Source organism: Gymnoscopelus microlampas (genome assembly GCF_963454915.1).
Source record: "Gymnoscopelus microlampas genome assembly, chromosome: 22".
In the NCBI taxonomy this organism is placed as follows: Eukaryota; Metazoa; Chordata; class Actinopteri; order Myctophiformes; family Myctophidae; genus Gymnoscopelus; species Gymnoscopelus microlampas.
The window spans coordinates 30,284,459-30,307,731 of NC_139959.1; the positions used below are offsets into that span (position 1 = coordinate 30,284,459).

Below are 23,273 nucleotides of genomic sequence, written 5' to 3' on the forward strand. Positions count from 1 at the left end.
TGCCCAAATCACGTCGCTTCGCTCCGTGTTTAGAGCTTGCAGATATGCTATTTTGTATACTTTTGTGTGACACTGTATGATCAAGTAGGACATTCTTTTACGAAAAAACATCAAAAGTTAAAATAGGGACATAAGAGGTTTCTGCCCGACAGCAACGATATGTGGCGCATAAAAACTGAACACTGTTTCTCCATGTTTAGTTCTGAATCTGTGTTCAGGAAGCAGAACTGTCCCAGATGAGAAGTCTTGATGGTTCATGATGCAGCACAATTCACAATTCAGAACCAACAGTATTATTTGTTAACAGCAGTATTTTAAAACAGTTATGTTCATTTTTGTCTGCGCAGATGTGTAGCCTATATTATAAACACAACGCTGTCTCTGTACACTAACTAGCAGACTAGTTTAGTAGTTCAAAGTCATTGTTTTGTGTTTCGTGCCAAGAAGTTGTTCAGTTGTTGAAAGACAGCTTTTCAAATATTTTATAATTTAAAATGGGAGATTTGATATGGGATGATGTACGTGACTAGATTATTATCATTTTTTTGAAGAGTGGCTTGATGACTGTAGCTCTCTCTCTCTCTGTGTCTGTCTGTCTGTCTGTCTGTCTGGCTGTCTGTCTGTCTGTCTGTCTGTCTGTCTGTCTGTCTGTCTGTCTGTCTGTCTCTCTCTCTCTCTCTCTCTCAGATCGCTGGTAAGTGGTACATGGTAGGACTGGCCACCAATGCTGAGTGGTTTGTTAACCATAAGGCATCGATGAAGATGGGTACTACCCAGCTGGTGCCAACTGCTGGGGGAGACCTCGACGTCTCTTATGCCAACCTCAAGTGAGCAATGAAAACCCACAGCAAACGTGCAACGTCCATGATGGAAACATGCAACATCTGATGTTAAATAAATGTAAAAAAAAAGAATCATGAGTGAAAAGCATGAGCTCTATTTGAAGACACCCTCTCTGTCTGTCTGTCTGTCTGTCTGTCTGTCTGTCTGTCTGTCTGTCTGTCTGTCTGTCTGTCTGTCTCTCTCTCTCTCTGTAATAGTGCTGATGGTAGCTGCTGGAGAATGACTCACCTCGCTAAAAAGACAGACACCCCCGGACGTTTCAGCTTCCGCAGCCACAGTGAGTAGAGCACACGCACGCACGCACGCACGCACACACGCATGCTAATCCACTGTTTCAAACAGTCAATCGGGGCCCATCTTTGGGTCGCGAGTTAATGTCCCATTTTTTGCGTTTCCTACATTAAAAACAATAATATATATTATTTCAAAAGATTTGAAAAAAGTTTTAAACCCCAAAAATCTAAACTTTTCATCAATGGGCTCTATGCACAGCAGCCATCACTTCCTTCACAGGTGTTACCAATGATACTAATGAAGGCTCTGTTCCATTTAGTGTAGCACAGTGGTTTCCACGACCCCCATAATTCTGAGTGTGTACAAATGGAACCAGAGTTACACACCCGTAAGGGGCCATTTGGAAGCCCATGAGGGTCCCTGGACCCCAACTTTAGACCCACTGGTGTAACAGAGTGTTTCCAGTGAGCCAACATGCATATATCAGCACCCTGACTCTGTTTGACCAGAATCGAACAGAGCCTTCATTAGTATCATTGGTAACACCTGTGAATTTCTTCATAATATGGCTGCTGTGAATAGAGCCTATTAAAAACAATTCCAACATTTTCCAGCTATTTTCACTAGTTAGGGTCCCGGGCAAATTCATCTAATTTCTCTTTTGGGTCTTGAGCTACAAAACATGGGAACCACTGCTACTAATCTCTCTCCATCTCTGTCTCTGCTCCACAGCTTGGAACAATGAGAATGACATGCGTGTGGTGGATGCTGTTTATGACAGCTACGCTATGGTCCACACCATCAAGACCATGGCCGGTGTGCCTGAGGTTATGAACAAGCTCTACAGTGAGTAATGTTCTCTCATCATGGGCCAGTGGACAGAAAAAAGTATACTTTTTTTTATAAGTAAATTGTTTGAGTGCCTGTACTTTACTTGTGTGTTTGTATTTTTGGGTTCTTATGACTTTCACTCCACTGCATTTCAAAGAAATGACCCCCAAACAGTGGTGTAGAGCAACTAAGTACATTTACTCAAGTACTCTACTTAAGTTCAATTATTTTTACTTTACTGGAGTATTTCCAATTTTCAATACTTTTACTTCTACTCCATTACATCTCAGAGGCAAATATTGTACTTTTACTCCACTACAATTATTTGAAAACTTTAGTTACTAGTTACTTTGTAGATATAAATTATTATAACATAGCCCTATTTTATACATAGGCTATTTGAAAATAGCCTATCTACAAGCTCACAACGTGTCGCACAACGTGTCGCACCGCGACGCGCTGTGAGCTTGTAGATCTGCTATTTTCAAACATTTTAGTACTTTTACTTTTGGTAGTATATCTTGATGCCAATACTTTTGTACTTTTACTCAAGTAACATTTTGATCACAGGCCTTTTACTTGTAACAGAGTATTTTTATATTGTGGTAAAACTAAAATATCTGAGTACCTCTTCCACCACTGCCCCCAGAAATGGCCCCCAACACTGATCAGGAACATCTATACTGTCTTTGACTGAAGTATTGTGGTTGAGTACTTACGACAACTGGTAGACGCTGCACTGCTCCAGGCCTGTGTGTAAAGGAGGTGTCGTTGTGCTTTGCAGGTCGATCCCCTGAGGTGAGCGCCGCCCTGCAGGACAAATTTGTGCAGTTCGGTCTGGACACCGGGGTTCTTAGTGACAACATCGTGATCCTGCCCAAGAGCGGTAGGTTATGTTTGTATTACTATACATGAAGGATGTCAACATTTTAGGACATTTTATAAAATGATTTTTTTTTAAAATGTACCACTTTTTGTTTTAAACCCTAACCCTAAAGCCCTAGTTTAATAGGCTCTATGCACAGCAGCCATATTGGGAATGAATTGGGCCCCTTCCTTACTTCCTTCACAGGTGTTACCAATAATACTAATTAAGGCTCCATTCCATTTAGTGTAGCACAGTGGTTGTCTTATTTTCAAGGATCCCCATAACTCTGAGAGTGTACAAATGGAACCAAATGGACCCGTAAGGGTCCATTTGGTTCCACACCCACCATAAGGGGCCATTTGGGAATCAAAATGGAGTGTTTCTAGTGAGCCAACATGCACGATATCAGCACCCTGACCAGAATGGAACAGAGCCTTCATTAGTATCATTGGTAACACCTGTGAAGGAAGTAAGAAGAGGCCCAATTTCTTTCCAATATGGCTGTTGTGCATAGAGCCTATTGCGTGCTGGTGTAGCACACGGGATATAGCTGATCACATTTTGAGCTTGTATATCAGCTATTTTGGGTGTGCGACAGTATCGCACAATAAAAAAAAATATAACCATGAATCAACAATTGTTTTCTGGTGAGGACCAGGAAAATGCTCAATCTATTTCTCAAATTCTACTATACCTGTGGGAACATTTGGCCCTCACAAGTATAACACGTACGCACGCACGCACTCACACACCGGATTTTTTGTTACTTGGGCTTGTTTTACTTGACCATAATGTTAAAAATGTGGTTATTTAGGCAATGCTAGGTTTGTTGTTTACCTGGTATCAATGTTATAGTTTCATTGTGCAGATTATTATTTTGATAGTAGGCTAATTGATTAGACAGATGCTAGGTTCTTGGTTTCTATATGTTCCTATAGTTTACTGAGGCACTACACTGTCTCTCTGCATTTGAGCTGTGTTTACCTTTCCTATTGCAAGTCGCTCTGGTTAAAGGAGACACACCATGAATTTAATTTTTTTTTTTGATATTTAATATCATATGGTGTATGTCCCTCAAACCATTTTCAAAAGGTTTGAGCCTAAATCAACACTCAGATATACTCATCCCAAGTCAATTCTCTCAGGCTTATAAAGCACTTTCAGCTGCAATACCAAAACGTCTGTTGGGCAGAGGGGTGCTACTGAGCAATTCTGTCTGTCAAAATACATGGGCAGAAAGTTTCGTGATGTAAGCAAACATTGCCATTCTGAGATGGCCTGTTCAGACACGCGTATTCTGGAAATCTCTGAAATGAGAATGAATGACTGAATGTTAAAAAAAATATTTTTTTGGGGGTACAAGAGACACTGGGGAGCCCCCCCCCCAAAAAAAGTGAAATTCATGGTGTGTCTCCTTTAAGACCGTCTGCTAAATGCCTAGACTTTAAATAGTAAATTGTTAGATCTATCTATCTAATAGTTCCCAACTAATCCCTCATGTTTTTGTTTCTGTTTGTTTTTACAGCTGAGTGTGCGTAAAGATCTTCATCCCTTCCGTGGCCTCAGCGTCACATTGTTGCTCTGTCTGGAAGAAGTACTCAGACTTTTTTTTTACTTAAGAAATAACAATACCACAATGTGAAAATACTCTGTTACAAGTAAAGGGCCTGAACATTTTTTTTTATCTGCTATTTTTGGCTAAGACATTGTTGAGAGATATAGGAGTCCACCAAGTGCAGTGCAACTCAGGTCCGTTCAGACTAAAGGGTTGAAGTGGATAAGCTGTCTGAGCTTGAATAAAAAAGACCAGGAATGTAGGGAGAGTACCATTGCTTCCGCCTTAAAAAAACACAAACACACACTCACACTCACACACACACACACACACACACACACACACACACACACACACACACACACACACACACACACACACACACACACACAGTTGCCATGCCAATCTCAAATTGTTGTGTACATTACTTTTTTCTACCGCTGATTTTTGTTGTTGTTGTGTGACTATTTCAGTTGAAATAAAAATGGATGAAAATTACAAGGTTTGAGTGATGTTTCTTTATCCAAATCTTTTCAGTAGATACTGACCCCTTGTGGCAGATGTCAAAATTACACAGGCAACTGGATACTGCCACAGAGTATTTTATGGAATTGAATGATTGGAATTGCAATCTTGCACATCCTCATTACAATGAGCAGGATTATAAAAATAGAAAACACTATTCTGGTTGAAATGTAATTTCACCGCCATTATGATCACAATCAATCAATCAATCAATCAATCAGGTACCCTCACAAAAAACATGCAGTAATCCTGGTCTCCATACTGCCTCCCCTGGTGAGCCGGGGAGAAAGCAATAACGGTTGGAATAATGTGGCACTGGGTGAAAAAATGGGTTACAAAATCGTGGGATTTTTTTTTTTAATCAATCAGTCAGTCAGTCAGTCAGTCAGTCAGTCAGTCAGTCAGTCGGTCAAGAAAATATAGATATGTAGACACTACTCAGTTTAATAAACATGTCAGCAGTCAGCATCATCCACTGTCTGTAGACTCTTGTGTGTATAAACAAACAAACAGTATAATCTGCCATTTTGTAACAGCAGAGGTAAATATTTAGTTTGTGAATGTTCCTGCACTGACCAGGACCAGCCAGCTCTGGAAGTCTCCTGTAAAATGTTGGTAAATAGTTGTGAAAATCTTATCTCACTTCCCTGTGGTGATCATGAATCATGATGCAATCTTCTCTCAGTAGCTGTGAATAGTGATCAGTCTTGCCAGATTTTGCGAGAGAAACAAGCAACCATAAACAAAATAACACAATAATACATGTCATCAACAAATACAAATGTTGTATATGTGGGGATTCAACCAGTGCCGGTTTAGACTCCACAGGGGCCCTAAGCAGGATACAGGAAAGGGGGCCCTGCGGTGTGGAAAAAAGACGCGGGTAAAAAAAGACGAAAGGAAAAAAAAAGAAAGACGCGGGTAGGCGGGGCCCTACGCAACCTGCGTAGTGTGTGTATAGGGTGGACCGGCTCTGGATTCAACACCCCAACTTTCAAAGAAACATGATTCATTCCCCTCACTTTTGCCAGATTGTTTATTTCTCTTTAATGTATTATTATTAGATTTTTTTTTTTCACTGGGGTAGTTACTTGGGATGCAGCTTGACAGGATTTTTTTAATTTTTTTTTTACCTCAGCTCCACTTATGGAATCTTATTGGCCAAGTTAGACTGATTGAACAGGCCATCCAGCCAATCACAGCCATTTGACCAACCCACCAGGCCAGGGCAGGTAAACAACAGTCCATCACTCGCTGCTGTCAGGCTGTTTTAATTATGCAAATCAGATGATCAGAGGTATGGACATCGAACATTGTTCAACATAAATTTGAAAGAGAGAACATTGAGATGGACTACTACAACCTTGCTAGTTTCAGTCCGTTCCGGTACTGGGGCTGAGTGAAGAGGTAGGATACTCATGTTTTCCAAACACTCTAGCTGAATCATTCCTCACATGAATGTAAAAAGATTAAAGAACAGTGAACGAGCGAGGGATTTGGAACTTAGCCAATGAAAGATCATCACTCACTGACACTTCAATGTGGTGGTGTGTTACATATGCCGGTTGCAACAGTCACCATAGCAGAATCAGTTTTAGTTTTACATTAATAAGAATAAACTGGAAGGTGTTAATTGCCAATAGAAAGGTGACACAAACTGAAAGGGTTTCATACTCGAAACACGAGTTTAGAGTATAATAACCTTTGAGTTGTTTCATGTTATTCTTTAATATCTTTGGAAAAAATATATTTAAATTTACATCTGCAAATATACTTGGCAAAATAATAAATAATTCTGAATTGTATGTGTAGTGGTCAGTCACTATTATCGAATTATAATATATTTTCTTTTATAATAGATTTTTAGAGGAAAGCAGCTGGGACATAAACGTGCCTAAGGGTAGGACATTATAGCACTGTAATAGCATCACATCAGGTACAGCCGTGTTAAATAACAACCAGTAGCCTATGTTTTTCTTTTATATAGCCCTGCTTGAACTCCTTGTAATTCAACCTCTAATGTGCAAGATTACAATTCCAATCATTCAATTCCAGTGGCAGTATTGGGTTACCAATGCAATTTTCCCATCTACCACGAGGTGGCAGTGTCTACTGAAAAGTATTTGATATACAGTAAAAGAAACATGACTCAAAATGTGTAATTTTGCTACATTTTAATTTCAACCAAGATAATCACAAATCAGAAGTATAAAAAAGACATTAATGTACAAAAGATATAGAGATTGGCATGGCAACGGTTTGCTGCGTGTGTGTGCATGCGTGTATGTGCGTGCATGAGTGTGTGTGTGTGTGTATGTTGCGGGGCAGGCGCAACATACACACACACTCTCCTTTATTCATTCCCAGTCTTTCCCCCCAAGCTCAGAAAGGTTAAGGGCTGTCTTTCAGATCAGTCTTTAGCAGGCAGCGTGCCTCTGGAGGAAGCAGATAAGGGCTGACTTAGGATCAGTGTTCGGATAGGCATTGTGCACGTGGGTTGGCATCAGTTAAGCTGAGGGCTGGTGTCTGTCCTCAGGTGCAGCTTTCAGCGGTTGCAGACAGAGCGAGGAGGTGGAGTGATGAAGCTGTTTATGCGTCAGCGCACTTACAGGTGAGGACACTCACCTGAAACAACAAACATAAGGGAGCTGGTTGGAAATAGTAGCCATGATGTTTAGACAGACATCTAGTCATCAAGTCTCAGACAAAAAAAACAAAAAACGTGATGTAACTGTCCAACTACTGATCTCCTATACCAGTGGTTCCCAAACGTTTTAGCTCGGGACCCAAACGAGAAATGTGATGTCTCCCCGGGACCCAAACTAGTGAAAATAGCATAACGCGTTGCTCCGCAATGCGTTGTGAGCTTGTAGATAAGCTTTTTTCACTTCTTCATGAAAGTTTAATTTGTGGAATTTATGGAATTTCTTTGAAAAAGAAAGTTAGAATTAGTTTTTAATATTATATTTAATATTATTATTTTGAAATAATAATAATAAAAAGGGAGGGGGGGGGTTTACAAAAAAAAATGCCTACCATTCATAGGCAATATCAGGATGTTGTCACGGAGAACCCCAGTGTCCAGAGAGAACTTCACAAACTTGTCCTGCAGGGCGGCGCTCACCTCAGGGGATCGACCTGCAAGCACAACACCACCTCCTTTACACACAGGGCTGGAGCAACGCGCCTTTTTAACGGCTGCTTCTATTCAATGGCCTATGTGTGGTGAGAAAACGTTACTCACTGAAGAACTTGTTGATAACCTCAGGCTCAGACACACCGGCCGTGGTCTTGTTGATGTAGGCGATAGCATAGCTGTCATAAACCACATCTACCACTCGCAAGTCGTAGTCGATGTTCCAAGCTGAGGAACAAAGATGGCAATAGTGTACATCAACGTGTGTGTGCGTGTGCGTGCGTGTGTGTGTGTGTGTGTTAAACTTACGGTGGGCACGAACGCTGAAACGTCCAGGTGTTTCTGTCTTATTACCGAGGCGAGCCATTCTGCTGCAGGTACCATCAGAACTATGAGAGAGAGTGGGGAGAGAGAGAGAGAGAGAGAGAGAGAGAGAGAGAGAGAGAGAGAGAGAGAGAGAGAGAGAGAGAGAGAGAGAGAGAGAGAGAGAGAGAGAGATCATGCTTTTCACTCACAGTTCATTTTCATTTAGCATGTTGCATGTTTGCATGTGGGTTTCAAAGCTCACTTGAGGGTGGCAGAAGTGCCATAGAGGTCTCCCTCAACAGTTGGCGCCACCATGATAGTACCCATCTTCATCATTGCCTTATGGGTCACAAACCACTGAGCATTGGTGGCCAGTCCTGCCATGTACCACTTGCCAGCCATCTGAGAGAGTGAGAAAGAGCGAGAGCGAGAGAGAGAAAGAAAGACATGTTGTAACATTTTTATTGTTATTTAAATGTATATCCTATGTTAGAATTGCCAAGAGGGTGGGGCGGTCGACCGTGGACGTCACAAACGTAACATCCGGACTTAAAAGGCGCACCGTTCCACACCAAACTTGGCACAAACACTGTTCAGGGGACTGCCATGACAATAGTCACACCAGGGGCCACGTGTGGCCCTTTGGAGCCCGAGACGGGGCCACAGGCGCGTCGTTACTCTAATCTGCACAAAACCTGGCACAGACACTTTGCAGGGGTCTGCCATGACAATACACACCAGGGGGCATAGGTGCACCGTTGGTCAAGCAGTGTTACAGCAGTGTTTAACACTTAAAAGGTCCATAACGTGGACCATTGCTCTGATCAGTGCAATATAAGAGTACATTTAAAGGCCTGAAAATCTAATATTGTTAAGGTTGACCGAAGGGCCAAGGCTCCAACTGTCCAAGAATGCATTTTGTTGGGGGTTTTTCACCAAAAATCTCCAACACCAACGATCTTGTGCAATAATATATACAATGAAGGCCTGGCCCAAAAATATGCATCTCAAAATAGGACTTGCAAGTAATCAACCATACGCAGAACAGCACCCTAGGTAACTACTTTATGGGCTACACCCTCCCATGAAGGGCCCCAGCAGCTCTCTTCCTCTGGCTGTTCTCTACCCTGCCCAGCGCAAACTGAATCTCTGTAGCTGCAGCCACCATTTTAAAGCAGGTCGGTCATACCAAGAACACCAACGTAATTTCTATCAACTAACCCAAACCAAGCATAATGTGGCCCATGAGAATTACCTAAACAATTCTTTCAAGCCATTTCCATTTAATATAACAATTATTTTCCATTTTATACATCAGGCGCCACTTCACTCAAAGTTACAATTAAACGCCAAGTTAAAACAGGAACAAACAGTACTTGGCACCTCCCAATCAACAGGAGGATTGCCAGCCCTGCAGAGGAGAGACAGGTGACCAACAATCAATTGAACAAACATGTTTAAAACCATTGCAATGTCCAAGTTCAGGAATGCATTCAGATTTAGGCTACAGATAAGACACATGCAACACTACCAAACAGTCACTTCCAAGCGATGATTAATTTAGAAGCAGTTGTGTAGTTCAATGTGTATGTGTGCATTGTGACAAATGTGTTTTCCAATTTTGTACCTACTACACTGTAAACATGTCCTTATTCTAGTAGGGCTACAGTATATCCTCCTACAGTACATACATGTATTTTGGACACTTCCTTTGCCGATGTCAATGTATGTTTCTCATGTCAACAAAGCCCCATTCAACTTAATGTATTTAATAGAGAGAGAGACACATTTCTTTATTCCTTTTAATTGTTGTACATACATTATTTTGTTTAGATTTTTTTGTTCCACTTTTGCTTTGGCAATGTAAACGTATGTTTCTCATGAAAATAGAGAGAGAGAGAGAGAGAGAGAGAGAGAGAGAGAGAGAGAGAGAGAGAGAGAGAGAGAGAGAGAGAGAGAGAGGTTGCTGAGGAACCGGTAAAACTAAACTAATAACCGGCAACAACGAGCGGATTACTTATTACTACTCGTATATATTATGTTTTTTTGCATATTATACTATTGTTTGACTTTAAATGTCTCGATGAATTGAATACACAGGAAACAAGCCCTGAGGGCTTATCTGAGTTATCCTTTTAGCATTCTTTTGTATAAATCTGTGCCACCGTGCCTTGTATTTGAGAACTGTTAATAAAGTATTCAATCAATCAATCAAAAAAACAGAAGTGGCATGACGTATGGAAGTGAGACATGGGCCCTGAGGGTGGAGCATGAAGAGAAGCTGAACAGAGCAGAGATGAGGATGATCAGATGGATGTGCGGTGTGCCACTGAGGGAGAGAAAGACCAGTGCAGAGCTGAGACAGAAGATGGGAGTGGAGGCCATAGTGGATGTGGTGAGGAGAGGCAGACTGCGACGGTACGGACACGTAGTAAAGAAGGAAGAGAATGATTGGGTGAAGAAAGTAATGTCGATTAACTTGGAGGGGACAAGACCCACTGGCCGGCCTGGGAAGAAGACCTGGCAGACACTCGGCATCGACCATGAGGTGACCATGGACCGTTCCCGGTGGAAGAAAGCCATATTGAGAATCCAGTCCATCCCAGCGGTGCCTGGAAAGCGGACTTTAAACAGATTATGATTGTTCTACCCCTAGTAAACTCTCTCTCTCTCTCTCTCTCTCTCTCTCTCTCTCTCTTCCTCTCTTTCTCTCACCATTCAATATTTACATTGCCAACGCGAAGGTGGAACAAAACAACAAATTTATAATGAAAAGGAAGAAAGAAAGCTGTGTTACATTGCAACTTAGAAAAAAAAACTAGCTTACAAAGCCATAAGAATAGTGCATATTTGCTGTCAGAAATAGTACATGTAGGAAAGGTAAGCCTGGGAATCGGGATCTCTCTCTCTTTCTCTCTCGCTCTCTCTCTGTCTCTCACCTGGTCCAGGTCGAAGTCTGCAGGAGGCATGACATTGATGCAAGTAGCCAGCGTGCACAGCAGAGCTGAGAGCATCAACACCGGTGTGGTCTTCATGGCTGCAGCTTGGTGTGTGTGTGTCTGTCTGTGTGTATCAGGAGGTAAGGATAGAGGAGCAGCTGACCCAAACTCCTTTTATCTCCTACGTTTGCGGCCCCCACCACCCATTTCAGGCTCCTCCCTGAAGTGTGCACGCACGCACGCACGCACGCACGCACGCACGCACGCACGCACGCACACACACACACACACACACACACACACACACACACACACACACACACACACACACACACACACACTGAATTTCACTTCCACAGCTGCACTATAGATAATAATCTACAAATTATTACTCTGCTTTGAATACAGTGTGTCTACATGTTTATGCTTTAAATCGTTCTGCAGTAACGGTGCATTTCTGCAGGATGCAACATTTCACTGGACCTGAGTTTGGTGCAATGACTTTTAAGAAGCTGAATCTCCCTCTCTCTCTCTCTCTCTCTCTCTCTCTCTCTCTCTCTCTCTCTCTCTCTCTCTCTCTCTCTCTCTCTCCCTTTTGCACTCTCCAATGAAGCTTATCATTGTTCAATGACTCAACAGTTTAACTTCCAAGTATTCACTCAGGTCAAAGCTGACATAAATTCCTACTTGAAATTTAAGGGGACATACAGTACTGTCCATTCTCAGTTTGTAATAAGTGGCTGAATTTAACACTGTTGTCAGCTCAAAATGGTGGCATGCATCCCTATTAATAAGGTGAGAACCTAAGCCCTTTGTAAACTGTGAACAAAAGAAGCTCTGTTTGTGACAGTGTGTGTGTGTGTGTGTGTGTGTGTGTGTGTGTGTGTGTGTGTGTGTGTGTGTGTGTGTGTGTGTGTGTGTGTGTGTGTAAGAATATAGGGCTACTTCCATGGGTGAATTCTTTCAGAGCTCAAAGATATTGATGGATACATCAGAGCTCCCTTTGTTAGGACAGGAGACAGGCACCGACTTGCAAGCAGCTGGTTACACAATTCTCTCTCTCTCTCTCTCTCTCTCTCTCTCTCTCTCTCTCTCTCTCTCTCTCTCTCTCTCTCTCTCTCTCGCACGCACGCACGCACCACCATCGCCGGTCATGTTGTCCTTCTTCTTGGTCCTTGTGGGTCATCAGGTGGGCATGGAGGCCGACTCTGGACCTGATTCTTCTTCTGCAGTGTGGACAGGGGAGTGTAGTGATGGGTTTAGGTTGGGCCTGTTTGGAGGTTGCTCTCTCCTTCCTGAGTCTGCGCTTGTCTTTGTGCAGCATGCCAGAGGTCATCATTGTACAGTGCAGCACCCTCACGGACAAGGTTCCTCCAGGTCGTCCTGTCTTTTGCCATGTCTTCCCAAGCTTTAAGGTCTATGTGGCACTTATGTTTGCTTCAATGCTATCCTTAAACCTCTTTTTCTTTTGGACTCCAGGGGCCCGTTTCCCTTTAACTAGCGGGGAATAAAGGACTGGTTTTGGGAGGCCTCAGCCTCCTCCAGGACGCTGGTGTTTATGCTTCGATCCTCCCAGGAGGCATCTCTGACGATAATGCCCTCAAGTGCTTAGAAGTGCCTACTGTATGCGGTCCAGGCTTTTGATCCAAACAGAAGAGTGGGGAGCACCACTGATTTATAGACCAATATTTTGGTCTTTGCTTGGACGTCGCGGTTCTCAAAGACGCTTTTCCTCAGCCTTGAGCAAGCTCCACTGGCACAGCTGAGGCGGTGTTGTAATTCATCATCAACGACAGCTTTTGATGATAGGAGGCTGCCAGGTTGTCAATGGAGATGTTGGGAGGCAGGCACGCACGAGCACGAGGACACACACCCACATGGATAAAGTTACTGGCTGACCAAAGACAGGGTAAATAGGCTCTATGCACAGCAGCCATATTATCACTTCTTTCACAGGTGTTACCAATGATACTAATGAAGGCTCTGTTCCATTTAGTCTAGCACAGTGGTTTCCACGACCGCCATAACTCTGAGAGTGTACAAATGGAACCAAATGGACCCTTACGGGTCCATTTGGTTCCATTTGTACACTCTCAGAGTTACACACCTGTAAGGGGCCATTTGGAAGCCCATGAGGGTCCCTGGACCCCAACTGTAGACCCGCTGGTGTAACAGAGTGTTTCCAGTGAGCCAACATGCACAATATCAGCACCCTGACTCTGTTTGACCAGAATGGAACAGAGCCTTCATTAGTATCATTGGTAATACCTGTGAATGTCTTCATAATATGGCTGCATGTGAATAGAGCCTATAGTCATATAAGTATAGTTATATGAGGGGTTGAGGGTACTGGTTGATCGTGAGATCAGAACGATAGGTTACTGGTTGATCATGACATTCACTCCTGTCCTGTTACTGTAAAATTAATTGATCTTCTCTTTGACTTTTCATCATCTCTCTTGCTTTTTTCTACCATTTGTCCAGCCGCCCGTCCGTCCGTCCATCTTCATACACAACTATAGGAGTCTGGATAGACACAGATGTAAACAGCAACTGGTTGGTGGAGGCATACAACCATGCTGTGATATTTCTAGTTGTGTATCTTTTATCTATTCCGTTCTCTCTTTCTCTCTCCATCTCTATGCATTTCTTCTGAGATGAATGGTTTATGGTACTTGTATTATTCCATGATACCCAGAAGGTAAACAAACAAAAAACGCAGAAGGTGACAGCCATTGTTTCCTAGAATGAGTTTGTCTGACTCTGAACCAGGGCTGTCACTGTTGCTCATCACCTCACAGGTCATGGTGTCACAGTGTGTCACTGAGCATCACTATTACACTTTTCCATCAAGGAGGGATTGTGTGACGTCTGTGATTGGCCAATAGTTCCTGTACATCATCAAATTACAACAAAATAACATTTTCATACAGTAGATCAGACTAATATGTGAGGACACAAGTGATTTATTCTATCACATGCATTATTATTATTCTATATTTTCTACATACATCGTCACAGGAAATAATATGCATAACTTGTGGGAGAGAACAAAATTATGAATTATTTTATGTCCCAAAAAATGTATTGTACAGCTTTCTCACATTTTATTTGTGTATAGTATTTAAACATCATGATTGCCTCCTGATCTCCTCTGTATAGTATACAGTACGTATTTTGAGCTATCATGCACACTTTTGAACTGAATAAAATACTAAATAATTATATATTTCTTGTGCTTTTATCTGGTGTGGTGAGGAATTTGTGTCAATAGAGTACAAGAGATGATACATGATCAAATTCAATCACAACTATTTGGAATAATTGACTTTACTCTAAAACAGTATCTGGATCACAAGGAACTTTGATTGTTTGTAGAGAAGACACTGGAGCAGCTCGGACAGTTACAGTAAAGCCTCTTTAAGGTGCTACTGTAGGTACCTGCTCCTGTGACTCAGCGGGCTTGCCTCATTTGGCTGAGGCATGGCAGTACACTCCCATTCAACTTTGATTGTTTGTTTTAATAATGCATAGCAGAGACAGAGAGGCATTTTATATATATATATATGTATATATATATATATATATATATATATATATATATATATATATATATATATATATATATATATATATATATATATATACAATTTGGATTAGGATGCACCAGTTCGACGGCTTCCATCCTCAACACAACCCACGCCGACGACCCTTTACACAAATAAACTGCTAACTTCATCTCCTGCGATTTCAACTATCTTTTCACATTGTACACCACTGCACACTCCCCACAGGTCTGCCATACCAGGTCTGAGTAATCACAAAGTGGGTTTTGGTCATTGGAGAGGTGATGCACGTCACCTCTTTCTGAAGTGGGTACTTTCAAAGCCTGCCGTGGATTTAGGAGAGCACAAAACTCTCTCTCACACTGTGAGGTGCCTGTAAGGTGGCACTGCAAAGTGAACGACGCGTCACGCTAGACGTTCGGGCCGCATAGCGGCCCGAATATATATACAATTTGAATCCTGCGCCATGTCGGTTGTCAGTATGTATGTAGCCAGTGTGACGTAATCTGACATCACGCCAGTGTGACGTAATCTGACATCACGATACAATTTGAATCCTGCGCCATGTCGGTTGTCAGTATGTTTGTCAGTATGTTGTATGTACGTTGCATCACTCCGAATATGGACACAACGCCAGTGTGACGTAATCTCACGACAGCATGACATCACGCATGACATCACATCCTACCTATAAATTCTAGGATGCCGTCAGATCGCACCAGTTCGACGGCTTCCATAGTGGGTTTTGGTCATTGGAGAGGTGATGCACGTCACCTCTTTCTGAAGTGGGTACTTTCAAAGCCTGCCGTGGATTTAGGAGAGCACAAAACTCTCTCTCACACTGTGAGGTGCCTGTAAGGTGGCACTGCAAAGTGAACGACGCGTCACGCTAGACGTTCGGGCCGCGTAGCGGCCCGAACTTCTAGTCTATATATATATACAATTTGAATCCTGCGCCATGTCGGTTGTCTGTATGTATGTATGTAGCCAGTGTGACGTCATATGACATCACGGTCGTGACATCACGATGAGACACGCCAGTGACGTAATCTCACGACAGCATGACATCACATCCTACCTATAAATAGGTAGGATGCACCAGTTCGACGGCTTCCATCCTCAACACAACCCACGCCGACGACCCTTTACACAAATAAACTGCTAACTTCATCTCCTGCGATTTCAACTATCTTTTCACATTGTACACCACTGCACACTCCCCACAGGTCTGCCATACCAGGTCTGAGTAATCACAAAGTGGGTTTTGGTCATTGGAGAGGTGATGCACGTCACCTCTTTCTGAAGTGGGTACTTTCAAAGCCTGCCGTGGATTTAGGAGAGCACATAACTCTCTCTCACACTGTGAGGTGCCTGTAAGGTGGCACTGCAAAGTGAACGACGCGTCACGCTAGACGTTCGGGCCGCGTAGCGGCCCGAACTTCTAGTATATATATATATATATATATATATACATATATATATGTATGTATGTATGTATGTATGTATGTATGTATGTATGTATGTATGTATGTATGTATTCAACAAACACAAATATTTATTCAAGTTTATTAAAGCTATAAGGGACAACCGATAACTACTTAATGATAACTGTAGTTAAACCAAAAGTACAGTATTCAGACCGATTCAGACATAGTTCTAAATATGACATTTAATAGAAACAATATACTGTAGGCCCTACAGCCCTAACAACTTTCTGTACCTTTGATAGCGTGAACCTATAACAAATTCACGGCTTAAATTACATCTACATCTACTCTGAGTTCTGGCATGCCTTCTTTGTGCTCACATACTGTAGTAGGATGTGCCACCCAGTGGCTGACCGGCCACACTACGCTTTAGTAAGAAAGAAATACACTGCACCGTGGTGAGGGGAAGGAACATAGTAACACGGTAATGGTAATGACGTGGTAATACTGTGGTTGCACCACTGCAGGAGCCAACCAATGCCCTCCTAGTGTATGCCTGATTGCCCTCATGCACTAGGAGGAAGTGCCCTTTTCTAATTTATCTCATAGTTATATCTCTTGCGGAACCACAGTTGCTCTCCACCCTGCTCTCATTCTATACAGCAGCATGTCAAGGACCCCAAGATTAATATGTACTTGGCCGCAGACCCCTACCTGTGAATATTTTGTGCTATGGGCCCACATAAAAGATTTTTCCAAGATTTTTGGAAAATAGCAGCTCTACCAGCTCACAAAGTTTTGCATCATGACGTGTTGTGAGTGAGGATGTAGTTTATTTTCAAATAGCTGATGTGTATAGATAAAAGTGGTTAAACAGATTTTTATGTTATTAAGACATTTAGCTGGGGACCCCCTGGAACCCCCTCAACCCTAGGGGTCCCCAGGCCCCACTTTGAGAATCACTGTTATACAGGAAAGGTTTTCTTTTCCTCCCCTGATACGGCAAAGCAGTCACCTGGTAAATGGCTGGTTCCCTGTTTGAACCTAACTCCTTCCAGCATTGTGTCCAAACGGCCTTTGAGCAAGACAGTACACCGAACCTCTGACTGCTCCCTGAGAATTGTTAAACAGCTGTGCATTGCTAAATGCACAGATGTGCATGGGTGCAAATGTAAACGAAACATCTAGTCCTTTTTTGATTTGATCAAACAAGGGCTCAAATGATTTCTCATTATTGAAAGTACCTCCCTCTACAGTTCTGTGTACTGGGGCCCAAGAGAGACATGCTGATGGAGCTGATAAGGGTCGTAAATCCTGCTCTATGTTAATTAAATCTATTTGTAGTTAAACAGCTGAAACCCCAGTGTAAAAAGGATAAGACGAAATCAAAGACAGACACAGGCTGGTTCTCAAATTAAAAAGTTGACATTGTATTAAGAGAAAGAATCAATACACGAGGCACCGTACAGCACAAATATCTCTCTCACTAAACAGTCAATGATCACAATAATTATACACAAATGAAGTTGTTATCAGCTCTGACGATGACAGCTGGCCATGAGGAGCCTGCTCGTAGGTTGAGAGAGAAGATGGCAAGCTGATGGTGTGACAGTTTATCTTGGACAAACAGCGTCCAAATGTCTCAAACAACACATTGACCACAATTTTCTTGTCGTCTTTCTGAAAGTTTGGTACTTTATATGGGTGAAGGAAAAACAGCTCTATCACATGCAATTACTTTAGTACTGTACTTTATTAGCTTTAATTTGATAACAAGACGTATCAAGTTAATTTATATTAAAGCCTGAGTAGTAAGTGTCTATTCAAACAAAATGTAGACTCTTGTTGTGTGCAAATTCAGTGGGAGTAGTTTGGTTGATCACTATCATTTTCCCACACAATACAGAACTATTTCTGGCAAAAAGGGAAGGAAGTTACAAGAAATTGCCACAAGATCTAGAGATGACATGACATGACATGTCTTTCTCTCTCTCTCTCTCTCTCTCTCTCTCTCTCGCTCTCTCGCTCTCTCGCTCTCTCTCTCTTCTCTCTCTCTCGCGCTCTGCCTCTCTGTCTGTGTCTGGAAGAGAAGGAAGTTACAAAAAATTGCCACAAAATCTAGACATGACATGACATGTCTTTCTCTCTCTCTCTCTCTCTCTCTCTCGCTCTCTCTCTCTCTCTTCTCTCTCTCTCTTGCGGTCTGCCTCTCTGTCTGTGTCTGTTTCTGTTAGATCACATGATATTCTTTCAGAATGACTTCTTATTAAAAACAGGAAGTTGAGGGGATTTACAGTACGTCCAAAATAAAGATGAAACTGTAAGTTGTGGTTCATTTGACTAAGCAGTATTTGACAATGTTCACAATGTATCCTACTGCTGCAATGTACAAATACAGTAATATGTAATGTAATGTAATGTATGTAATTTTATATTATATTATATGTCTGAGTGAAAGGACACCAGGTCAGGGCAACTTTGTCTTTTCAAAGATGATGAAAGTTTTAAAATGATGAAAGTTTTGATCCATTAAATAAATTTAGGTTGTGCTATACAGTAACTGTGTCAGCACTGAGTGACTTGCTAAGGTGTAGGCTAGCAGTGAAGTAGTGACATCCCACAGATATTAATTGATTTCAATTCAGTTTCAAACCTTTGTATGTTAGTGTTGGTGAATGTGAGAAATTAATAATTTTGCAGACTAATTTCTCACATTCATTGTGACATATACATTAGGTGAGTGCAGAGTAGACATGATAGTTCTTGCTGTATGTTGATGATGGCAGCAGGCGTGTCGTTTGCAGACTAAAGGGGGCTCTTTGCAGACAGCGTGGCAAAAAAGTGATCAACATTGACTGTACACATTTTTCACTGGTTACTCAGGAAAAATGTGTCGATAAATGATGAACAGTTCCATGACTGGTTGATGATGAGACCTGAATGATTGTCTTTGATTTTGTAATCTGCCGTGCCGAGTCAGAGTTATCCATAGTTCACTGTGAACTATGGATAACTCTGACTCGGCAGATCACAGTCATCATTTCTTCAAAATCAAAGAAGACAATCATTCAGGTCTCATCATAAACCAGTCATGGGACTGATGTGTGAACATCAAGCAGACTCTAACGTCTAACACTGAGACGCATATGCACACGCACACGCACATGCTGAACATGCTCCTCATTTTCACTAGCTCATCATAGGGAATGGATGGGGTTCTCCAGGATAGCATCCAGCTTCCTTCCTCATCCTCTCCTCTTCCGCCGCCTCCAGCTTTTTTCAGGGCCTCAGACAATTTTCGCTTCACACTTCCGGTTTCTAATTGGTGGAGAATCCCCGAGAAACCCACGGCAAGGACCAGTGTCACAGCGGAAAGAAATACCTCGCACTTTAGAATCTAAAATAAAACTATGATGAAAGTGTTTCCTGTCGGCCAATATCTGCTGGTCACATGGCAAGAATGAGAGAGAGAAAGATGACTCATTTGGAGGTTGGGCTTCTGCCTTAAATATCAGAGACACATCAAGCTTGTCAGATCACTGGGCTGGAAGGAGGAGAAAAAAGAGGAGAGAGGATTAAATTCACCTATTTATTTATTTATTTAATTGATACATTTTTTTTATTAATTCCTTTCACTCTAAGCCGTATCAACAAGTAAAAATGGTGTCCTGTGGAATCCTGCTGAAGTCTTCTGTGATGTGTGTAATACTGGTGACCCTGGTTGACATGGGCTCAGCTGGTGAGTACTGTACTAGTACTTACTGTAGGTGTATTTGTTTGTACTATACGGTTTATAGAATACATACTGTAATACTGTACACCCAATCAGAGTTATGATTGTTTAGAATTCTTCATTTGTTTGACATTTCTATTTCATTTTGTTTTCAATTTCAGTTTAGTTTTCAATTGTTTTTAAAGCAGGTTTGATAGTTTAGTTAGTTGTTTTTTTTTGTGAAAAGACTTAGTAGTGTAGTTTTTTATTAGTTTTCAGGGTACGTTTTTGTATTTTATTGTAATTGTAATTGTAATTAGTCAGGGGTGATATTCGAAGAGCTCAGTAAAAAAGAGGAAATAACGGATGTATAAGCTCACAGTGAGCTGAGAAAAATATCGGCTACTGACAAAGACTAAAACTGAAGGACATTCTCTATGATTTTAGTTCCCTGGTCCCCCCTGGTGGTTATAGGCAGATTGAATCGCAAGGACAATGAACAAAACTTGATCCATTTGTTGTTTCCTTACAGTTGAGAAGCTGTCAGACTGCTGTACTAAAGTAAGCAGACAGGAGATAACAGAGCCTATCATAGGATACCTGGTCCAGAAGAAGAACCTTCCATGTGTCACTGCTGTCATGTGAGTTCTGTCTGTCTGTCTGTCTGTCTGTCTGTCTGTCACTGTTGATTTTGACGAAAAATGTTCGTCGACTACCTTTTTTCACTGATGAAAACAAAATAAAAACGAAATAAAAACTAAGCTACGATGACAATTTCGTCAACAAATAAAAACTAGACTAAAATGTTAGTGAGGGATGAGTGGAGAAGAGATCCAGTAGAAAAAACAAGTCATTTTATGTTTGGTTGCGCTAGGGTGTTGCGTTCTGAAAATAGCAGATCTAGAAGCACGACGCGTTGTGAGCTTGTCGATCGGCTATTTTCATCATGCAACCAAGTGTAAAATCAGCCATTACGACGCCATCAAGGTACCGCCAAAATACATTTTAGACGACTAAATCAACTGTAGATTTGGTCGACTAAAATCTTATGATATTTAGTCGACTAAAACTAGACAAAAACAAAAACATTAAAGATGACTAAAATATGACAAAAACTAAATGGAATTTTATTCAAAAGACTGACTAAAACTAAATAAATATCTGCTGTCAAAATCAACACGTCTGTCTGTCCGTCCGTCCGTCCGTCTATCTAGCTATTTCGCTATCTATATATCTATCTAAACTGTTTTGTTCTTGCAGTTTTCAGACAGAGAAAGGCATGTTCTGCAGTCAGTTCACCGCTCCCTGGGTGCGACGCAAGATCAAAGCGTTTCGGTAAGACGATCAATCGCTAATTTGTCCATTCTTTAATTCATGAATTCATTCACCAAATAACCTTATCCTTAAAGCTTAAACTTCATTGTTTCTGTGTTGTTTTCATCACAGGGCCGCACGCAGGAATGCCGAGTCCTCCTCCCCTCTCTCCACCACCGTCTCCTACTCCACTCCCTCTCTCCTCTCCCTCATCACCTCTTCCTCCTCTCCTACCCCCTCATCTCCTACCTCCTCCTCTCCTACCTCCTCCTCTCTTACCTCCTCCTCTCATACCCCCTCCTCTCCTACCTCCTCCTCTCCTACCGCCTCCTCTCCTACCTCCTCCTCTCATACCCCCTGCTTTCCTACCTCCTCCTCTCCTACTCCCTCCTCTCCTACCCCCTCCTCTCCTACCTCCTCCTCTCCTTCCCAGTCGTCTCCTACCCGCTCCTCTCCTACTCCCTCATTTCCTACTCCCTCATTTCCTACCTCCTCCTCTCCTTCCCCATCGTCTCCTACCTCCTTGTCTCCTTCCTCCTCCTCATCCCAGTGATGTCTACTGAGGAGGATAAAGCTCACTTCAGCACAGCAGGCCGGTGGACCAATAGCACGCCATCTTCTCCACATCCAGCCAATGACCTTGTAGAGGTGGTCGAAACTCGAAATGCAGGTCCAGGGACCCCAACAAAACATCTAAAACTCGACAATGAGACAATGACTTGTCTATTAAAGAAGATAGCTTTTCGCTCATTACAGAGCCTTGTTTCTGCCTTGATTTATTGGGTTTGAGCACTTTACAGCACTTGTCACCAATTTAATAATGTATTTATTACATTAATATATTTATTGACTGATGTAATTTATGGTGTTCATTTTTATTTGTTTTTATTGTCTTTCAGAAAATAAGCTGATGTTATTTACAGTATGAAGCCTAATTAAGATAACTATTGTGGGGCTATGTATTCCCTGAATACCTTGTCATTTGTCCATTTGACTATGTGTTTTGTTTACTGAACAATTGTATGGTTGCAACACCAATGTTGATGCACAATAAAAAGGCATCCAGGATATAACAAAAAGTCTCAGAATGCATCTCCATTGTGGTCCTGTAATTACATGTCGCAGAGGTATGTGTGTGCGTTAGTGTGAGTGTGTTACATTCTTGAGTATGGCACAAAACATCAATATAAAAACTGAAAATATGTCGGAATACTGAAAATATTTACATTAACACACATGACGTTACAACCTTAATGCAGTCTAGAGGCTGGAAAAGGAGTAAGTAAACACATCTAAAGTATCACAAGCGAAGATAACAAAAAAGGATACATTTATTACCAACATCAAAGGTTACAGCAAACTGAATAGGCAACAAAAATGTGGAAAGCATAGGTCTTTGGGGAGGCCAAAGCCAAAACAACAAACAACTCCACCCTACCTGAAAAGGAAAGGAAATAAACTACCCTAACTGAACATAAACACTTCCCTTGTCTTTACATTTTACACAAAACAGTTTAAGATACAGTCTTGTTTACAAAAAAACACTCTAACCAGCACACAGGCTAAGGTTTTAGCATGTGGTGTGAGGAATGGCTAGGGTGCTGTAGCATTGTTCTTCTCAGGCTTTTATATTGGCTTGTTGATTGAGGATGAGGCCCAGGTGTGTCCTCAGTCTCCTCCCACTCCTTCAATCTCCACTGGCCCTCTACCCTCAATCACCATGGAGCAGTGAAAACACTGTAAAACACATACTGCGGCACTCCCAGGGGTTCTTGGTGAGGTTCCAGGGGGTCCCCAAAAAAATGTGTTAATATATAATCAGTTTAACCACTTTAACCCTAATACTATTTGAAAATAGCCGATCTAAGCCCATAACGCACCACCACACATTGTGAGCTTGCGAGCTTAGCATAACTTTGGGGTCACAGAGGATGCCAATTGATACCCTCTAGCATTCACATTCAACCTTTATGCATGCTCTACATTTGACCGTGTGTATTTGTCTGTCTGTCCGTCC

The 23,273-nt window shown here is 41.9% G+C and overlaps 3 protein-coding genes across 4 annotated transcripts in view; 2 read left to right on the forward strand and 1 right to left on the reverse strand.

The window, feature by feature from the left end:
• LOC311038845 (lipocalin-like) overlaps positions 1 to 4,832 on the forward strand; it is a 5,740-nt gene extending 908 nt beyond the window's left edge. The window contains exons 2-6 of the mRNA XM_084048458.1: positions 688 to 827; positions 1,041 to 1,120; positions 1,810 to 1,923; positions 2,693 to 2,794; positions 4,302 to 4,832. Coding sequence (XP_083904584.1) covers positions 688 to 827; positions 1,041 to 1,120; positions 1,810 to 1,923; positions 2,693 to 2,794; positions 4,302 to 4,315 — 450 coding nt within the window. The 3' untranslated portion in view covers positions 4,316 to 4,832. The remainder of the gene's footprint in view (positions 1 to 687; positions 828 to 1,040; positions 1,121 to 1,809; positions 1,924 to 2,692; positions 2,795 to 4,301) is intronic.
• A 2,373-nt stretch (positions 4,833 to 7,205) lies between these two features.
• Positions 7,206 to 11,394, reverse strand: LOC311038899 (lipocalin-like). Of its 2 annotated transcripts, none has more exons than XM_084048526.1 (6): positions 11,238 to 11,394; positions 8,561 to 8,700; positions 8,302 to 8,381; positions 8,101 to 8,193; positions 7,893 to 7,994; positions 7,206 to 7,481 (listed from the first exon to the last, which is right to left on the reverse strand). In XM_084048526.1, the coding sequence occupies exons 1-6, from the start codon at positions 11,331 to 11,333 to the stop codon at positions 7,462 to 7,464; spliced, it is 531 nt and encodes a 176-aa protein (XP_083904652.1). In that variant the 5' UTR covers positions 11,334 to 11,394; the 3' UTR covers positions 7,206 to 7,461. The 2 variants fall into 2 exon arrangements, with proteins under 2 accessions (XP_083904652.1, XP_083904651.1); XM_084048525.1 differs by having other exon boundaries at positions 8,101 to 8,220.
• An 8,369-nt stretch (positions 11,395 to 19,763) lies between these two features.
• LOC311038972 (uncharacterized protein) lies at positions 19,764 to 22,205 on the forward strand. The gene is made up of 4 exons (XM_084048605.1): positions 19,764 to 19,969; positions 20,475 to 20,583; positions 21,203 to 21,277; positions 21,389 to 22,205. The coding sequence occupies exons 1-4, from the start codon at positions 19,891 to 19,893 to the stop codon at positions 21,807 to 21,809; spliced, it is 684 nt and encodes a 227-aa protein (XP_083904731.1). The 5' UTR covers positions 19,764 to 19,890; the 3' UTR covers positions 21,810 to 22,205.
• Positions 22,206 to 23,273: the final 1,068 nt, after the last annotated feature.